The sequence below is a fragment of the Chrysochloris asiatica genome, unplaced genomic scaffold (assembly GCF_000296735.1).
Source record: "Chrysochloris asiatica unplaced genomic scaffold, ChrAsi1.0 scaffold00306, whole genome shotgun sequence".
Classification (NCBI taxonomy): domain Eukaryota; kingdom Metazoa; phylum Chordata; class Mammalia; order Afrosoricida; family Chrysochloridae; genus Chrysochloris; species Chrysochloris asiatica.
In genome coordinates, this window is record NW_006408824.1 from 1,137,652 (window position 1) to 1,157,489 (window position 19,838).

The 19,838-nt window shown below is 48.1% G+C and overlaps 1 protein-coding gene across 1 annotated transcript in view; it reads left to right on the plus strand.

The window, feature by feature from the left end:
- UPB1 (ureidopropionase, beta) overlaps positions 1-18,850 on the plus strand; it is a 39,742-nt gene extending 20,892 nt beyond the window's left edge. Inside the window, exons 5-10 of the mRNA XM_006874949.1 lie at positions 1,050-1,211; positions 3,893-4,080; positions 10,174-10,255; positions 12,797-12,839; positions 13,752-13,906; positions 18,716-18,850. Of these exons, the coding sequence (XP_006875011.1) occupies positions 1,050-1,211; positions 3,893-4,080; positions 10,174-10,255; positions 12,797-12,839; positions 13,752-13,906; positions 18,716-18,850 (765 nt within the window). The remainder of the gene's footprint in view (positions 1-1,049; positions 1,212-3,892; positions 4,081-10,173; positions 10,256-12,796; positions 12,840-13,751; positions 13,907-18,715) is intronic.
- Positions 18,851-19,838: the final 988 nt, after the last annotated feature.

Sequence of the window (19,838 nt, forward strand, 5' to 3'; positions counted from 1 at the left end):
TGGCCCAGGATCGAACATTGTTTCGTTCTGCTGTGCATGGAGTCGCTATGAGTCGGTTCCGACTCGATGGCACCTGACAACAACATATTACTTGTGAAGAAATCACAGTAAGGGTAGTGGCTCTCACTTGAGGGCTTCATGCTCTTGGGTTGTAGGAGAACCACCTCCGGTTCACCAGGTTGATAATTCCATGCTGCCGAAAGAGAGGGAGGGATGGGGTGAGAAGACCACTGCAGACGAGATGGAACAGGAGAGGGTGGGAGTGGACAAAGGACACTTGTCCACACAGAGAAGGACCTGGAGACCATACTCATGTCTCCTAACTTTGTCTCATGGCCTGGCAATGGACCAAAGGTGAAGAAAGACTGATTAACTTGGATGACCAAAGACTAACTGGGGATGTTCAATTGAGTGGCCACCACATTCCAATGTTCTTATTTGAGGTAAAAGGAATTCAGTGCCAAAGAACCTTTTATTGGGGGGAGGGGGAGCATATAATGGATAAGCAGAAATGTTCCCAGCTGGCACAAGTAGTTTGAAATCAGCTGCTAACCCACAGGTTGGCAGGTGGAATCCATACCTGCGGTGCTATGGTGATGTGATTCCAGAAAGGTTCAAAACCAAAACCACACCTACTGCCATCGAGCCAATCCCAATGCATAGCAACCATATACAGCATTTCTGACACTGCAAATCTTTATTGGAACAGAGAGCCTCATCTTTCTCCCACAGAGAAGCTGGTAGATTTGAACCTCCAGCCTTGAGGGTAGCAACCCAGTGCCTAACCCACAGCACTACCAGGGCTCCTTACATAAAGGTTACAACCACAGAAACCCTGTGGAATATTTCTACTCTGTCATACCTGGGGTCACCATGTGTTGGAATTGACTGGAATGGCAACAGGTCACAGATTCATATGAGTCTTCCTTAGCCAAGCAAGGGCGTCAGGATGCCCCCAGCTCAGTCAGGCAGCAAAATCTTGGGATTGTTCCCCCAAGAAGAGCACAACAGCAGAACTGAGGGTTCTGCCTTCTCTGCTGCCTTTCCAGCTGGCCCAGAAACACGACATGGTGGTAGTGTCTCCCATCCTGGAGCGGGATGCTGCACACGGGGACATCTTATGGAACACGGCTGTGGTGGTCTCCAACTCAGGCACTGTCCTGGGGAAAACGAGAAAGAACCACATCCCCAGAGTGGGTGACTTCAACGAGGTGAGTGGCCAGCCTTCTGGTGGCCAGCCCATTCGGTTTGTGAGGAGAGTTTCTGGTGGAATCCATCAAGTCACATGACACTGAAACTGCTCTCAGCACATCCCAGGACACTGCTTGGGCCCTCTTGAGTTCCAGCCTCCAGAGGTACGGTTACTGTTTTTAAGTTTCCCCCCATTTGACTTCATGAAAATTTTTGAAGTACCAGTCCATCAGTTGTCATCAAGGTGATTCTGACTCATGATGCCCTTGTGTGTGTCTGAGTAGAACTGTGCTCATAGGGTTTTCAGTAGCTGATTTTTCATAAGTAGCTTGCCAGACCTTTTTTATGAGGTACCTCTGGGTGGACTGAAACCTACAGCCTTTTGATGGACAGCCGAGAATGTTGACTGCACTACCCAGGACTTTGTTCTGATGCATGGCAAGTTTTCAGTGGCCGATTTTTCAGAAGTTGATTACCAAGCCTTTCCTCCAAAGTACCTCTGTGTAGACTTGAACCAGTAACCTTTTGGTGAGCAGCCAACAATATTAACTATTTGCACTACCCAGGGTCTCTCTTTGAATAAGTGGTATATAAATTAACCTAAGTAAATAGTGCACAGTGTAGTTTGACTCCTGTGGTTCAGGCTCTGAGCTCCTCATCTGCCCCTACTCCTTGCTTGGTGGGGGGTGTTCCTTGTCCCTAATGCTGTGGGCTCTGGCTGGTCCAGGTCCGAGTGTCAAGTGACAGTGTATAAGTAGGCTTGTCTCTGCAGGTGTGCCCCATGGGACTTTTCTTGCTCATTGTCTGGGTACCAATTGGGGTGGGGGCGTGCTGCTTGGTTAATGTGAATGTGTGGTTGGGTGGGATGGAAGGACATGCTAAGACTTAACTTGATTTATACCTTAGTTCTCACTTACCAACTACCTTGCTGAAGCACCAACTATTCCTCCCACAACCTCTTGACTTCTCAGTTAGGTTCGATAATCCATTGCAATGGCTACATAGAACTCAAAGACAATACTCACAGTTATTGGGTTTATTAGGGAAATCAACAGGTTATAATACTTTTTTTAATGTCACAGCTTTCTCCCCCTGGGTCGAAGAGGTTCAGTGTTCAGGGATCTTAGGGTCCAAAGGTACTCTCCTTGTTTGGCCCTTTCTTCTTAATGGTAGTAAGGTTCCTGCTCCTGCTTCTGAGATGGCTCACTTTATGCCCATGCTAGAGTTTCAAGTTTCTACAATGAACTCTGCTAACCTCCACAGCTGATTCATGCCATCCTATCAGGATCTCCTACCTTCTCTTACCCAGACCCAGCAGGGCAGAAATGTTGTTTGGTGGGAGTTACAGTCTATGGCTAGAAAAGACATTAGATAATTCACTACACCACACCATTATCTGATATTTCACATCCAAGACCATAGTAAAGAATCTACTTTCCAACATGTGTTTGAAAGTGACAAACAGCTGAGTTGTGAAACAAGAGAGGTGCTGGTTGTGAGGACTAAGGTTGTGTTTCAGCTTGACGTGATTCTCAGCCCTTTGGCTGTTATATAATGATGTAACTAACTTGGCAGTTATGTAATATGATTTGGCAGTTATGTAATGGTGCAATTTGGTGGTTGTGTGGTGATGTAGTTGTCCTCCGTTTGTGATATGAGTTAGTCAGCATCTATTTTCACATAATGCCAGTTTTTGAGGTATAACCTAGTCTTAGCACATAACCATTTTGATAAGTAAGGAGGGGGTATGCAGCTGTTCAGAGTGATAGTCCCGGTCCTGTGCCCCCATGGTTGTCTGAGGGCGGTACCTGGCCACTCTCGGGCTGGTCAGGCGACTGAGGGACAGTCTTAGGGAAAAGACAGAACCTTGTGTTTCCCTGGAGCAGCTGAAAGTAGGAGTAGATGATGGACCCCTCACTAGTTACCCTGAGTTCGTCTTTAGCCCCCCGGTGGAGCCAATCTTGTCACAGCTCAGTAAGGCTGCATGTCATCTTCATGTATACATCATGCATGGCCCAACTCCTGTGGGTTTCCAAAGGAATGGCGAGCCTGTGTAGGCACCCTGTGGGGGAACCCTGTGTGAGAACCCCAGCTTGCCCTCTACCTCTCCTCAGTGTCATCATAAAAATCCCTAGCCTTAGGAGCAGGCAGAGAGCAGGGATGGGAGGGCTTTGGCTCTGCTCCACTTCTCCTAAGCCACCTCTGCCCCCGCTACACGATGTCCTTCTGGGCGTGTGCCCAGAGCTGTGTGGGGCAGACATTCCTAGGGCGTGGATTTGAGTCTCTGATGTGGTTTTCTTAAGCCAGGCAGGTCTTGACCCTCTCACGCTCTGCCTTTCTCCTGGCCAGGGAGAGGGCTGCTCTGGGGAGACACTCTCCAGAGGGATGATGCCCAGGCCCCTGAACTGAAAGCCAACCTCTGCTTATCCTTGAAATAGTGTGGGGAGTTGCTGCAGTATTGTTTGACAGATCAGAAGCGAGATCTCAGCCATGCCAGTCTGCTTGGGGTTGGTGTGTTGTCACCAGCTCTGGGTTTCTTTTGTGGCCTTTAAAAAGCATATTGAAAATGTGGGTTTTGGAGTGACATCAAATCTAACCATGACACCCTTGGGGCACCAATGCAATTCATCTCCTTGTGCCAAGCCTGAGGAGAGGGAAGATCCATGCATAGAGCACCAAATGCCCAGTCTTTATTTTCTAGTCCACTTACTACATGGAGGGAAACCTGGGCCACCCCGTGTTCCAGACCCAGTTTGGGAGGATCGCAGTGAACATCTGTTATGGGCGACACCACCCCCTCAACTGGCTCATGTACAGTGTCAACGGGGCTGAGATCATCTTCAACCCATCAGCCACCATTGGAGCACTCAGGTCAGTATCCCAGCCATGGTGTAGGGGTGGGGCTGGGATATCCCAAGGCACGGGCAGGTGGGACCACGGAGTTTCTATGCCAAGTGTTCTGTGAAAAGAACACTCAAGACAGTTTGTTGTTATTCACACTCAGAGCACCACCCTCACAGTCATTGCTGTGTTTGAGCCCACTGTTGTAGCCTGTCAAGCCATCTCCTTGAGGGTCTTCCTCTTCATGAAGCCCTTCTCCATGGACTGACTGGTCCCTCCTGATGGCATGTCCAAAGTGCATGAAACAAAGTCTCATCATCCTTTAAGGAGCGATCCAGCTGTACTTCTTCCAAACTAGATTTGTTTGTTTTAATATTCTTCGCCAATACCACAATTCAAATGCATTAGTTCTTCTGTGGTTTTCCTTAGTCATTGCTCTGTTTTCGCTTGTATCTGAGGTTATTAAAAATACCATGGCTTAGGCCAGGTGCACCTGAGTCTTCAAACTGACATCTTTGCTCATAAACACTTTAAAGAGGTCTTTTGCAGCAGATTTGCCTAATGCAGTCTCTCATTTGATTTCTTGACTGCCACTTCCATGAACATTGATTGTGGGTCCAAGCAAAATTAAATCCTTGGCAGCTTCAGTCTTTTCTGTTTATCTTGATTACAAACCCTAAAGGAGTTGTTCCACTATATACCCGCAACCTTGGCTGCCTGTTGAATGTTGATGAGAAGACCCGATCCAACCCCCAGTTGTCAGGACTCACACAAAACAGTGCCCTCAAAGTGCTGAGATGAGTCTGTACTTGGCCCCGTGGCGCTCCTCTTCACCCAGGTGCCCCTGTTGGGTGAGGGAGATGAGGGAGTGGGAGCTGAGAGACCCCATGTCCATTTTCTAGGATTGCTGTGGCCAAATCCCACAAACAGCAGAAGGATGGAAGTTCTCCTTCTGAGTGTGGGCCGTGCTCTAGGATGGCTCTCTGCAAGAACCCATGTCAGGCCTTCCTCTGTCCTTCTGGTGCTACTGGCCCCCATGGCTTCCTTGCCTTGTGGACACATCCTGCACTCTCCCAACCTCTGTCATCGTCACATGATCGCCTTCCTTCTGAGTACCTCTTCTCTCCTCTGATAAGGACCCCAGTCCCAATGGATCTCATCATAAGTGCTTTTGGAACAGCCCTATTTCCAATTGAAATCACACCCACAAATACCAGAGTTTAAGACTTCAACATGTATGTTGTGGTTGTTAAGTGCTGTCGAGTCAGTTCTGATTCATAGCAACCCTGTATAGATAGGGTTTTCCAAGGAGCGACTGGTGAGTTTGAATTGCCGAACTTACAGTTTAAGCCGGCCTTGTGGTGCAGTGCCACGCCAAGATTCCTCAACATCTATAGATATTTGTTTGTTTTTTATTGGGAATTGGATAAAGGCTTACAGAGCAGATCATCAATTTTACATTTTGTTTCATGTCATTGATTGCAATCCTCTCAGTGTGTCTTCACTCATCCCACTTTCTCTGTGTTTCCTGTTTCCATTCCTCCTCGTTACCTACGCCTTCGAAACTTTGTCCTTGAGCCATGGGGTGAGTTCATTTCTGGACCTGAAGGGTGACTAAGAACTGCCATAGTCTCAGAGGTTCTACCAGTCTCTATCCAACCAGTCAGCCTGGTCATTTTTATAATGACCTCTACATTTTTCTTCCACTCTATCCAGGACCTTCTAATGTGATCCCTTTCAGAGAAGTTGGTCTTGGTAACTGGGTACCATCTAGCTCTTCTGGTCTCAGAGTCGTGGAGACTAATGTTTGGGGGGGGTACATTAGTCCATGGGACTAATTGTTTCCATGTGTCTTTAATTTTCTTTCCTCCAGACAGGAAGACACCAATTGTTGCACCCTAGTTGGCTGCTCATGAGCTTTGAAGGCCCCAGTCACTACTCACCAGTAGGATGTAGACCATTGTCTTTGGGGAGAGATGGAGGACACATTTTTGAGGACACAATCCAACCCCAAACTAGGTCCATAAAAGATTATAGTTAACTGGCTTGGAAACTTTTCTTTTTAAACCAGTGACAAATTTTCTTACTATAACACCTAATGACAAGTGTTTGAGAGTGGTGGTGGTCCGGCAGTAGAATCTTTACCTTCCATGAAGGAGACCCGGTTCCATTCCCAGCAGTAGCACCTCTTGTAAAGCCACCACCCGTCTGTCTATGGAGGTTCATATGTTGCTGTGATGTGGACTAAGTTTCAGCACAGCTTGCAAACTAAGATTAGGATGACAGTCCTGGTGATGGAAAGTCCTTCTGAAAATCAGCCAATGAAAACCCTCTGAGGTTTTAATAGTTGCATCCCATTTTACATGAGGCTGATTCCATGGGAGCTCACAATAATGGCAGTTAGGTGTTACCAGCCGCTCCTTGGAAACCCTATACCGGGTCACTATGAGTTGGAACTGACTCAATGGCACTTAATAACAACAAGTAATCCCTAAAAGGAGCCCTTGTGGCACAGTGGGTTAAGCATTGGCCTGCTAACAAAAAGGTCTTCAGTTTAAACCCACCAGCCGCTCCTTGAGAGAAAGATGAAGCTGTCTGCTCCAGTAAAGATTGCCAGCCTTGGAAGGGAGCAGTTCTGTCAATAAGAGTTGGAATTGATTCAAAGGCGGTGGGTTGGGTTTGGTCTGAATCCCTAATCAGCTGAAACTGCTCCTCTGACTGAAGTGGGGAGGAGGGGAAGGAGAGCACAGCAGGAAAGTCCCGTTTAACAAAGGTCTTCAGCTGAAATGAGCTCCCTAATGACTGGAGTTCTAGGAACTCAGCGCAGATGTTCTCTTGAGCAGCATCCTGGTTGCAGGTGGGGCTGGGGGTCAGGCCTCAGGCAAGGTCTGCTGGTCAGCTTAGGGACTCTCCATTTTCTCTTCTGCCCTTCTTTTGGTTAAATTTCAGTCATATTTCTACAAAATTTCAGAATGTGGAGACAGTTCCATTGGAACTTCCTTGAAGGTACAGCTCCCCTCTCTGCCCCAAGAGTGATCCCCCTCAGCACTCCTCTTACAGGGCTGAGACACAAACCCCAGTCTGTTCCCCCAGCCTGGCTGGTTCTTGATTCACTGCTCACAGAGGCCCTGCCTGGTCCCACTCCCTCTGGTTTTTATCAGCACCGGTTAATCAAACAGAAGCTCCGCACTGCAACACACACACCACTTATGTCCTCTGCAGCCTGTTAGGTTTTATTAAAATGATCGATATTCCTCCCTTGGCCAAGAATCACTTAACCCCGGGAGCAGAGTGCTTCATGGGCTATTACAGTGTTTCTGCCCACATGTCAGCTCAAGGAAATCACCTGAGAGAGGAGCAAAAGGCTGTGCATGAAGATGTTCACAGAAGCAATTCTGGCCTTCTCTTCTGTGGCATTAGGAAGAGATTAGAGAGCTCTGCATAATGTTATTGTTAGGTACTGTCAAGTTGGCTCCAACTCATGGCCAACCTCTGAAACACGCTGGGCCTGTGCCTTCCTCACAATCTTTGTTAAGTCCAAGCCTGCTGTTGCAGCCACTGGGGTGATCCATCCTCTTGGGTGTCTTCCTCTTTTTCACTAGCCCTCCACATTGCCAGGCATGATGTCCTTCTCCAGAGACTTCACCAGGACTTCTGACAACATGTCCAAAGTGTATGAGCTGAAGTCTTATCATCCTCGCTTCCTGGGAAACTTCTGGCTGTATTTCTTCCAAAACAAATTTGTCCATTTTCAATATTCTTCACCAACACCATAATTCAAAGGCATTCATTCTTCTCCGATCTTCTTTATTCATTGTGTAGCTTTCGAATGGACATAAGCCAACTGAAAATACCATGTCATGTGCACCTTAGTTCTCAAAGTGGCATTGTCACGTTTTGACACTTCAGTGAGGTCTCTTGCAATAGTTTGCCCAATGGTGTGGCACTGTGGGTTAATGCGCCAGACTGCAAAGCCGTTTGAACTGCAAAGTCGGCAGTTCAAGCTCAACAGCTGCTCCTTAGAAACCTATACAGGGTCACTATGGGTCGGAGCCGACTTGATGGCACTTAACAACAGCAACAATACATTGAAAGACTTACAAGCAGTTGAAAACCATATCAGTCTGTGGACCAGGATGGCCACAGAGTGGAAGGATTAGAATCCTGACTTATTAAAATGGTGGGCATCTGACTGATTGCCTTAAAATGCTTAAATGATGAATTCTGTGGAATCAGTGGCTGTTACGTCCAATACTGTGAGAGTCCCCACCAGTTGTACACACGTCTCAAATCACAGTTTCAGGAATCATCCATCCCTTCTCTGGCATCTCCTGTCCTCCCTCCCCTCATACACAGCACTGTGGATTGACGGGGCTATTATCATTTGATTGTGGCTCCCACAGTTCTAGGCATAGCTTTCTGGGTGGCGCAAATGGTTAAGTGCTCAACTACCAGGTTGGTAGTTTGAACCCATCCAGGGATACCTTGGAAGAAAGGCCTGGTTATCTGCTTCTAAAAGGTCACAGCATTGAACATCATTGAACTTCTCAATGAAAGGTGAGTCACTATGAGTCAGACCAAAGTGACACCAGCCAACAGCCTCAGTGCTTCTAGACACACCTGGAGTCTAAGCGTCTTTGGACAGATTGAGTGGGTCTGGCAGACCATGACTGATACGTGTCATGCCTTCTTAGCCCACATGGCTGGAGATCTGGCTGTCTGACATTAATTGAGAAGTTACCATCCTGACCTGGCCCCCACCCCCACATTAGCCTTCTCACTGTTTATTTTAGTGGTTATACTGGGAAGGTGGCGAACATGACCCTCCCACCAGATTCTGTGCTTCCCCGAACACGCAGGCTCTCACAGCATACATTTTCTCGCCAGCTGTGGGTTTCAATCCTACGCAGAGCACCCTCCCCAGAGGGTGCTGCAAGAAAGATGTTTGATGGCAATCCCCCGGTGGCTGTCGGTGTAACTCCTGAAAATGTCATTCACAGGCGTGTTTCTGTGCAAACCCTTTCTCAAAAGTTTTGTCAGCTTAGCAACCAGGTGGTGGGGGGAGTGTGTGTGGAGGGCAGCAGAATGAGGCCCCTCAATCAAGCCTGTGGGGTTTTTTGTGTTTTTTTTTTCCTTCCCCAGACTCTTGAATCCTCCTAAGAATTAGGCGGGTGACAGGCACCCAGCCCTCCACCTACTCCCCGGTTTAAACCAGGTGCACGTTGACAGGAAGGAAGGTTCCGGGGCGTTGTGCTCACCTCACTCAGCGTTTCTAAGCAGGCTATACATCTGTGATTGGGAATCTTAATGCTGTTGTTTCTCTGACAAGCGGGAACTCTGAGGAAAGGGTCTGGATGGAGGAAGGCCCCCAGCACAGCTGTGCCTTTCTAGGCTGCACCTGGCCAGTTAGGGAACCACAAAGCCCTGCCTCCAGTTTCGAGGTTCAGAAGAGAATGAGAAGGCATTGTTTACCATGAGTTAGAGCTTACTCCTGACAACGGGTTTGTTTGTTTTGTGTGGGGCCCCTACCTTATTTTCTCTGTTTCTAACTGCCCAAGTCTGCCCCCACTCCCACTGAGACAGTTCTGGGGAGCTGCCCAGCAGGGCAGGAAGGAGCTTACCATACAGGTGAGACTCGGCCTACCCCACACTAGGAGGGGGCAGTGAGGGTCCTCTGATGCCAGCCCCCTGTGTGAAACATGGTCATCCCTTCTTAACAATGTCTCTCAGAGGAAGTTTCAAAAAGGGAAATTGAGGTTCACTGCCAGGAATTGATCCAGGGCAGCCTGACTCTCTACTGGCAGTCCCCAACCTTGTAGTTTCTGCCTACAACAGAAATCCACTGCCAGCGAGTTAATTCGGACTCACATGGACCATGCAAGACAGAGTGGAACACTCCATAGGATTACTAAAGCTGTCAGTCTTTACAGAAGCAGACTGCCCCATCTTTTTCTGATGGAGCAGCTCTGGTGGGTTTGAACCACCGACCTTGAGGTTAGCAATCCGACACTTAACCTATGTGTCACCCTGAAAGGACCTCCTTGTGGGTTTGGGTGCCCCTGCCACAGGCCTGGGAGCTGACTGCAGTTGGGGTTGAGCGAAGAAGTCAGCAACAACCTGGTTCCTCATTCCTCTTTACAGTGAGTCCCTATGGCCCATCGAGGCCAGAAATGCAGCCATTGCAAATCACTGCTTCACCTGTGCCATCAACCGCGTCGGTGAGGTGAGTCCCTGGGGTCTGGCTGGGCCTCCTAGGCTTCATCCAGGTGTGCTGGGAGGGGATGGACACAGAAAGGAGCCTGGTGGGGACTATTCCACCTGTTGTCCCACATCCCCTTCTCTGGGTGCAGATCACAAACCCCGGGGGCCTGGCAGTCTTGGCCTATGTAATAAGGGGCAAATCCTACCTTAGTTGCCAACTGCATGCTGAGGAGTGGTGTCCATCCAGTCCCCGAGGTGTGGATTGGATTGATCCCATCCTCCCACTTCTCCATCCTCTGACCCCTGCCACCTGGAACTGGGTTACAGCTCACAAATTAAAGGACACCATTTGTCAGATCGCCGGCATGCACCTTTGGGAGTCCAAATGACATCCCAGCCTTCTCCCCTCCTGGCCCCAGATTCGGGGCTGGTTTCCCACTAGTTATTCAGGAAGCCAGCTGCAAGCTCAGTGGTCCATGCCACACCCTCACTCCCTGACCGCCTGGCTCCCACTGCCCCTTTGGGCTCCATCATTTGCTGGGATGACTCATAGAACTCATGGGGAGTGTCCCGTACTTACAGCTACAGATTGAGTACAACCACAAAGGATGCAAATGAAGAGACACACAGAGCGAGGCAGCACACACAGAGCGAGGCAGCCTCCAGAGCTCCAGGTCACAGGGCTGTGCCCATCAACCAGGAAGTGCTGAGGAGCAGTCTTGTCTTTCATTCTTGTTAATCAGATGTGGAGATCCAGCCCATCAGAGCATTGGATGGGGCCTGGAAGACAACCAGGGTCTCCACACTGAGTCTGTTTCATTTTGGGTGGGAGTAGCCAAGGCAAACCCAGCACAACTGATGGGCAGCTTCCATTTGGAGTGAGGGGCATGCTGCTCTCCCTGTCTGCTTGAGGCCAGAGACCCAGCCTGGAACTGCAGGACTGAGGCAGGCAAGCCCCTAGATGTCTTCTGAGAACTGGTCTGATCTTTTCTCCGAAGCCCATTGCCATCTGGTTGATTCTGACTCACAGCGACCCTGTAGGACAGAGTAGAACTGCTCCATAGGGTTTTCAGTGGCTGATTTTTTTTTGAAAGTAGATCATTAGGCATTTCTTTTAAGGCACATCTGGGAGGAGTAGAACCTCCAACCTTTTGGCTAACAGCTGAGCCTGTTAACTCTCTGCACCACCCAAGACCCTCATACACAAACCCATCATGCTTGGGTTGATTCTGACTCCTAACAGCCCTCCAGGACAGAGCAGAACTTTCCATAGAGTTTCCAAGGTGGTCAGTCTTTATACAGTAACAGTCAGCCACTTTCTCCCTTGGAGCAGCTGGTAGGTTTGAACCGCTAACCTTACAGTTAACAGCCCAGTGCTGAACCCACTGTGCCACCAGGGTGCCTTGTTTTTTCTTCCAGCAGATTATAATAACACCACAAAGGCAGAGTCAGTCTTGCCTTGCGTGTCAAATTCTGCAGCTCTCATCAGACCCTTAACAATTGCTTGCTGATGGCCCAGTGAATGCGCCTAGTTCCATCCCCTCCTTTCAACCAGCCAGGGCATTTGCGATACTGCCTGGGATAAAGCACTAGACAGCAAAGTTGGTCTGAACCACAAGGTCGGCAGTTCAAACACCAGCCACTCCTTGGAAACCCTATATAGGGGCACTAGGAGTCAGAACTGAGTCAACAGCACTTAACAACTTAACAACAATGACAACAGGCTTGTCTAAGGAGCCTTGTGACACAGTGGACTAAACTCCACTGGAAGGTTGGCGGTTTGAACCCATCATCTGCTTCCCAGGACAAAGATGAGGCAGTCTGCTTCCAACACTGTGAATGGCCTTGGAAACCCTAGGGAGCAGTTCTAGTCTGTCCTGTAGGGTAATTGAGCTGGAACCAACTCAGCAGCAGTGGGTTCAAGGTGTTTTTTGGTATAACCATGCTGTTGACTCCAACTTCTGGTGCAGCCTCCTATATCAGAGTAGAACTGTATGCCAGAGGGTTTCTGGTCACTGATTTTTTTCAGAAGCAGATCACCAGGGCTTTCTTTGAGGCACCTCTGGCCAGACCCAAACCTCCAACCTTCCACACTTCCATATGTTCACTGGGTTTGCACTCCAGAGAAAAAGAAAACCAAATGCCTGTTGCAGTCAATCGGTTCTGACTCACGGCGACCCCATGTGTTGCAGAGTAGAACTGCTCCATAGGGTGTTCTTGGCTATAATCTTCATAGAAACAGATTGCCAGCCCTTCCTTCTGTTGCCAGCAGAATGCAAACTGCTGACGCCTCTCAGGGACCCTTTCCAGACAGATGGATGATATGGATCCTGAGAGTTGGCATACCAGTTACTGTGGAGTTGCTTTGGAGTCAAGGTGCCCTGTGTGTCAGAGCTGTACTGCACGGGGTTTTCTGTGACTGAGTTTTGGAAAGTAGGTCTTTCTTCTGAAGTGCCCCCCGATGGACCTGAACCTTCAGCCCTTTGGTTTGTAGTGAAGTGTTCTTGTGTCTGCACCCTGCAGGGACTCTGTAGAGGTCTCTGACCTTGGTTCTCTGTCACAGGAGCACTTCCCCAATGAGTTTACCTCCGGAGATGGGAAGAAAGGTATGTTCCATGAGACCCTATGGCCAGGTTCCCCTTTCCCACCTGCCCGCCTGACACATAGGAGGAGGCCTGCTCTGCCTGGTATTTATGCAGCCACCATCGCTGACTGGGGCCTGTGGGGGTATGGTGATGGCAGGGAGGGTGGGCAGCCATTTGGAACTCCATCCTGAGCTCAAGACTGATGTGACAATGGGCCCAGGTGATTTGTGTGTGAAAGAGGGACTGGGGTTCCTGTCTAGCCTGCAGGAATGCCTAGAGTCTCCCTTCCTCTTGCCCTGTGTGCCCACCCCCATGCATGTGCCAAAATTGCCTGGGTTCCTGAAATCCTGGCTTGCTAAAATCTGAGGGCAGGTACCAGGTACTGCCTCACCTCTACCAGTGGTCCCCACCCCCTTGTCTAAGGCCAGGAAACAAGAAGGGCTGGGGCCCTGTCCCCAGAACCCACGCAGATGTGTGAGCCAGGCAAGGCTGACCCAGAAGCCTGAGTGCTTCCTGAAAGGGGGCTGGGTCCCCCGGATGCAGCCCCAGGCATGCAGAGCTTCCTGCAGAAGGAGCAGGAAGTGGGAGGGAGCCCCCTCCCCATGCCCTGTGGGCGAGGCTAAGTGCCAGGTTATCTGATGAGGTGCTGCTGGGGTCTCAGCTGGCAAGTGGGTGTAGCCTCCAGCCCCCTCTGTGGGGCCCCACTGACTAGGGTGAATGTCAGGAGTGAAGAACAGCACCTCCATAGGGTGGTCTCTGGAAGTCTCCAAGGGGCAGAGGGAGGGTGACCGGCAGTGAGCCGTCTTGCTGGGCCTTCAACCTGGGAGGGAGAAGGGCCCAGGCTTTAGCAGCACTGGGCAGTATGGGTGGCCACTCTGTCCCTGTGTCTGATGTCCACACGAGCTCATGGTGTTCTTCTTTGCTCCTCTAAAGCACATCAGAACTTTGGCTACTTCTATGGCTCCAGCTACGTGGCGGCTCCAGACAGCAGCCGGACTCCTGGGCTCTCCCGAAACCGGGACGGATTGCTGGTAGCCGAGCTTGACCTCAATCTGTGCAGGCAGATGAATGATGTCTGGAACTTCAAGGTGGGTCCCCCAGACAGCCTCTGGCTCCAGCTTGCTCTCAGGCTAGAAGCCCTGTTGCTGGGTACCCTCTACCCAATCAGGCCAGTGTCGGCTGCCTGGCAGCTTCAGCCCACGCATCTAAGGATATTATTAAAGGAGGCATTGTAGACTCTAAGGATGTACTAGATGAAACCAAACCCACTGATGTCAAGTCACTTCTGACACACAGCAACCCCGTGGAACAGAGTAACTGCTTCCTAGGGTTATTCAGAAGTTGTTAGGAGCCACTGAGTTGGTTCTGACAACTTATTCTGGACAACCTTATGTACAGACTGAAACACTGCCCAGTCACAACTGTTGCTACACTTGAGCCCATTGCTGCTGCCACTGTGCCAATCCATCTCATTGGGGGTCTTCCTCTTTTCTGCTGACCCTCCATGTGACCAAGCATGATGCCCTTCTCCAGGGACTGGTCCCTCCTGATAATACGTCAGAAATATGACAGGTGAAGCCTGGCCATCCTGGCTTCTCAGGAGCACTCTGGCTGTACTTCATACAACAGATTTATTGGAAGCAGATTGCTTTATCTTTCACCCATGGAGTGACTGGTAGGTTTGAACCACCAACTTTGTGGTTTAACCACAGCACCACCAGGACTACATGAAGGATACATACCCATTGCTGTCAGTCAATTCCCACTCATAGCAACCCTGTAGGATAGAGTAGAACTGCTCTTCAGGTTTTCTTTACTGTCAACCTGTACGGGAGCAGACTGCCTCATCTTTCTCCCACAGAACAGCTGGTGGATTTGAACCAGCTGTTGGATGTGCGGTTAGCAGCCAGGAGGCGGCTCGCATAAAGCCTCCTCTTACCTGATTGAATCCTGGTGCCTTCAGACAAATCAACCTCAACCTCATTTGTCTAGAGATGGACAAGCTCGGCTGCTCCAATGTGCTAACCCCATGGTCACTCCGCCCCTTATCTCAAAATGAATAAAAACATCTAGTTCTGTTTGTGACCAGGCCCCTCGGACCAGGCTCGGAAAAAGTGGGAAATGAGTCATGCAGAGAAGTGGAACCTCTGCCCAGCCATGGTCCTACCTCACTCCCACACCTCAACCAAGTCCTTCCTGCTCCCTGGGCCTCAGTGCTGACCCTGTGATGCCCAGGGAGAATGCAGGTGCCTGCCCTCACAAAATGGGGTCCCTGCAAGGGCCTATTGCTTGCTTGGCTCTTAGTTTGTTATTCTCAGGTGTGATTGAATTGGCTCCCATCCATAATGACAGAAATGCTGCTCAGTCCCGCGCCCTCCTCAGAATCATTCCTGTGTCTGATCCCATTGTTGTAGCCACTGTGTCAATCCATCTCACTGCGGGTCCTCTTCTTTTTCCCTAACCCTACACTTTACCAAGCACGATGTCTTTCTCCACGGATGGACATCCTGACTTCTAAGGAACATTGTAGCTGCACTTCTTTGAAGACAGATTTGCTTACTCTTTGCATAGTGTTTTCAATATTCTTCTCCAACACCATAACTCAAATGCATCAATCAATTCTGCTTCAGTTTACTGCCCAACTTTCACATGCATATGAGGCCACTGAAAATACCATGGCTTGGGTCAAACACACCTTTGTCCTCAAACTGATAACTTTGCTCTTGAACACTTTAAAGTACTCTTGTGCAACAGATTTACCTAATGCAATACGTTATTTGATTTCTTGACTGCCATTTCCATGAGTGTTGATTGTGGATCCAAGCGAAATGAAGTCTTTGACAACTTTAGTCTTTTCTCCATTTATCATGATGTTGCTTGTAGATCCAGTTGTGAGGGGGTTTTGTTTTCTTTATGTTGAATTGTACTCTGTAGTGAAGGCTGTATTCTTTGATCTTCATCATTAAGGGCTTCAAGTCCTCTTTGCTTCCAGCAGGTTGTATCATCTGCATAGCTCAGGTTGTTAGTGAGTCTATCTCCAATCCTGATGCCACATTCTTGTTCATATAGTCCGGTTTCTTAGGTTATTTGCTCAGCATACAGATGGTGAAAGGATACAGCCCTAACATACACTGTTCTTGATTTTAAACCATTCAGTATCCCCTTGTTGTATGCTTCTTGGTCTAGGTACAAATTCTGCATGAGCACAATGACATGTTCTAGAATCCCCATTCTTTGCAATGTTAGTAGCTGGTGGTGTTTCCACTGGACACTACCCATCTGTCACTGGAGGCTTATATGCTTAACAGGTTTTAAAGGAGCTTCCAGACAACAACAACATAGCACCGTTGACACACAGAGATCACACATGCAGGTGAAGGTAACCAGAAGGAATGAGGGTTTCGGATCAGTCAGACATGGGCTCCAGGCCCACCTCTCCATCCTGAGCTTCAGTCCTCAGACATGTTCCTGATTCTCAGATGCCAGACAAATAAGGCACCATTGGGTGAAAGTTTCCTGCCCCGCTCCTTCCCTTCCCGGGCCACACACATTCACTCAGGATTCCGCATATACCTGAAATTAGAACCAAGAACACTGGCCAATTCTTTTTTTGACTTTTTATTGTAACTTGGGCCAAGGTTTACAGAGCAGATCAGTTTTCCATTCAACAGTTCTGACACATTTTGTTCTCCACAGTACAATAAACCTGTACTTCCAATTTCCATTCATCCTCCTTTCCTATCATCCCTTCCTGCCTTCTGAGCTTTGTCCTTGGCCAAACACACATATCAAAAAAGAATCAAGGCCAACATCTCCCAGTGTTAGAAAAAAGGCAGAAAAAAAAAAAAAAAATCCTGTCGCTGAAGAAAAGAAATAATACAGATTTGAGTAGAAATCAATGAAACAGAGAAACAAGAGAAAGAATCAACAAGACAAGAAGTTGGTTCTCTGAAAGGATTAATAAAACCAACAAACCAATGGAAAATCTAACAAAGGAAAGGAGAAGAGGTAAATAACACGAAAAAAGAAATCAAATGGGCGACGTCACAATAGAACTAACTGAAATAAAAAGGATAATAACAGAACAGTCTGAAGTACTGTATTCCAACAAATTTGAAAAGGGGACACATTTCTAAAACACACTACCTTCACAATCTAAGGTTAAAAATTTGAACATACACATCACGAAAGAAGAAATTGAACAGGTTATAAAATTTTTTTAATTAAAAAACTTCCAACAACAACAAAAGACTGCTTCACTGGCAAATTCTCCTAAACATTCAGAGCTGACATCAATTCTATTCAGATGATTCCAGAACATAGAAATGGCCCGTTCTTTTAAGAAAGCAGTGTCACCTTGATATTCTAAGACTCTGGGTGGTGTAAGCAGTGAAGCCCTTGACTGGTAACTGAAAGGGTGAATGTTCACACCTCTCCAAGGGTGCCTCAGAAGTGAGACCTGGTGATCTGCTTCTGAAAGCTCCTGGCCTTGGGTTCTTGGAGCACAGTTTTACTCTGTACATGTTGCGTCAAAATTGACTCAATGGTAACTGGGTTTGGGGTTTGTTTGTTTTTTTCAAATCACCATGGGCAATAAACAATGTTTCTCAATGGAAACTTTAAAAACGGAAGAGTTCCCAAGCTGTGATGATGACCCAGCTCAGGTCCAGAGAATACAGGGGAACTCCCTGAGTGGGTTCTCCACACCTCCCAACTCTGTGTCGCTGAGAAAATGCCATTCACAGACTTGGGTTCAACGTCTGCTCTCCTGCTGGTAACCTGGTCACTGCCCTTGCTGGGGGGTCTGTGGACAGATACCATGCCTTCCCAATGGGAGGGTTACAGAGGTCTCCCAGCAGCCTAGTTTCATGAGTGGGTGAGTCATTTTGGCCACAGCAGTGGAACCAAAAGTGACACATGGGTTGTTTTTGCTGTTGGTTTCTGCATGTGTCTGGTCAACCAGCCTCCCCATGAATTTGTGTCCCACTGCTGCCCTCCAGTGGCAAGAGGTGGTAGTGAGCCAATGAGAATGCAGTTTTGAAACTAAAACTTGGCACGTGTATGGCGTCCTGATGTGGCACTGTAGGATGAGCACTGGACTGCTAAACACAAGGTCAGTGGTTGAGATCCACCAGCTGCTCTTCAGAAACTGTATGAGGGGTCACTATGAGTCGAAAATGACACTTAACAACCATAGCGTTTTCAGTGACTGGTTTTTAGGAAACAGATCGCTAAGCCTTTCTTCAAGTTGGTTCTAGGCAGACTTGACCAGCCTTTCAGTTAGCAGCCAAGTGCTTAGCCATGTAGTCACCCAGAGACTCTTGTTTATAAGAGCAAACCAAACAAACAAACCAACTGTCATCAAACTGTCCCATAGGGTTCCTGAGATTGGCAATCTTTATGAGAGCAGACTGCCTCATCTTTCTTCCGAAGAGCAGCTTGTGGGTTTGACCCACTTTATGCCCAATGCTTAGCTCACCATGCCGCCAGGGTTCTTTCCAAGCAAAGTACGTTTTTCTATAACCACCTGAGCTTTGCCAATGGTGTGACACCCAGCTCTGCTCCTTGCAAACAGATTAAAGAAGGGAACATTCTCCTGAGATACAGGACATCCTGGCAGAGACCCCAGAAGATGATTTGAACTTGCTACCAGGATGGTTTCTAGAAGCACAAAGAAAACTACTGGCCCACCCAAGCCAAACTCACTGCTGTTAAGTTGATTCTGACTCACAATCACACTATAAGGACAAACTAGAAGTAGATTTTCTGAGACTATAAATTTTTACAGAAGCAGACTGTCTCATCTTTCTCCCATGAAGTGGTTGGTGGGTTTGAACTGCTGTACTTGTCCAATACTCCTAGGAATCTCTAAAGCATTGACTGTGTTTTACTTTCAGATGACAGGCAGGTATGAGATGTATGCTCGGGAGCTTGCCGAAGCAGTCAAGCCCAACTACAGCCCCAATATCGTGCGAGAGTTGCTGACCTATAGCTCCAGTTCACCCAGGAAGGATGCCTCTGCCGCAGATTAACAAGTGAGAGAAGTTCTCCTTGAAAACGGTGCTGTCCGATTGGGTTCAACATGCCCAGATTGGGGAACAACTGTTTAATGGGTATGGGGTTTATTTTGGACATGTTTGGGAACTAGATGGAGCTGATAGTTGCACAACATTGCAAAGGTATGAAATGCTACTAAAATGTACACTTTAAATGGTTAATTTTGTGTTACATGAATTTCACCATAATTTTAAAATACTATACTTTTAATTCTGTACAAACTCTTTGTACAGAAACAAAATGTATGATTTGTTAAATGTAAAACTGATTATCGTCTCTGTAAACCTTCACTAAATTCACAATAAAAAGTTAAATAAATAGATAAATCGTGGAGAAAAAAAAAGAACTATCCAGCCGCTGCGTTTGCAGGTTGATTTGGGCAGACAGTTGACAATGTGTGAGTCAGTCCCTGGCCTAAGATAGCTCACTGTTGGCTCCTTGAGGGTCACGTGGGGCTCTGGGCCCAAGCAGAGAAAGCATGAGGCTACCAGGTGGTATAGGCAGGTGGGACTGTCATCTTGGCTTGGCTACAGCCCCTAGTCATCCAAATACTAACCATGATGGGTAAGATATGTGTCAGCTTAGCGAGACCATGATTCTCAGAATGATGTAGTTATCTCACAAGGTGGTGTGGTTATCCAATATTCTGTGAGATAAGACAACCACTTCCATAGTGAGATTGGATGTGATCAGCCAGTCACTTGTACAGGGGGGTTTCTCCAGGGATGTAGCCTACATCCAATGTATGTAAACACTTTGGCAAAGTCCGCTGCCTTTTTTGCTCATTCTGGATCTTGCATCCGAGTCATCATCTGACCTCTGGTTCTTGAGACTGAAGCCTGCAGCTTGCCGTCTTAACTGCCGATTTTAGGACTGGTTATCCTCCACAGCCTGGGAACCATTAGCCTGGTATCTGAGCTGCCCATCTTGGATCCATCAGTCCCTGCTCCATGTGTCAGGAGA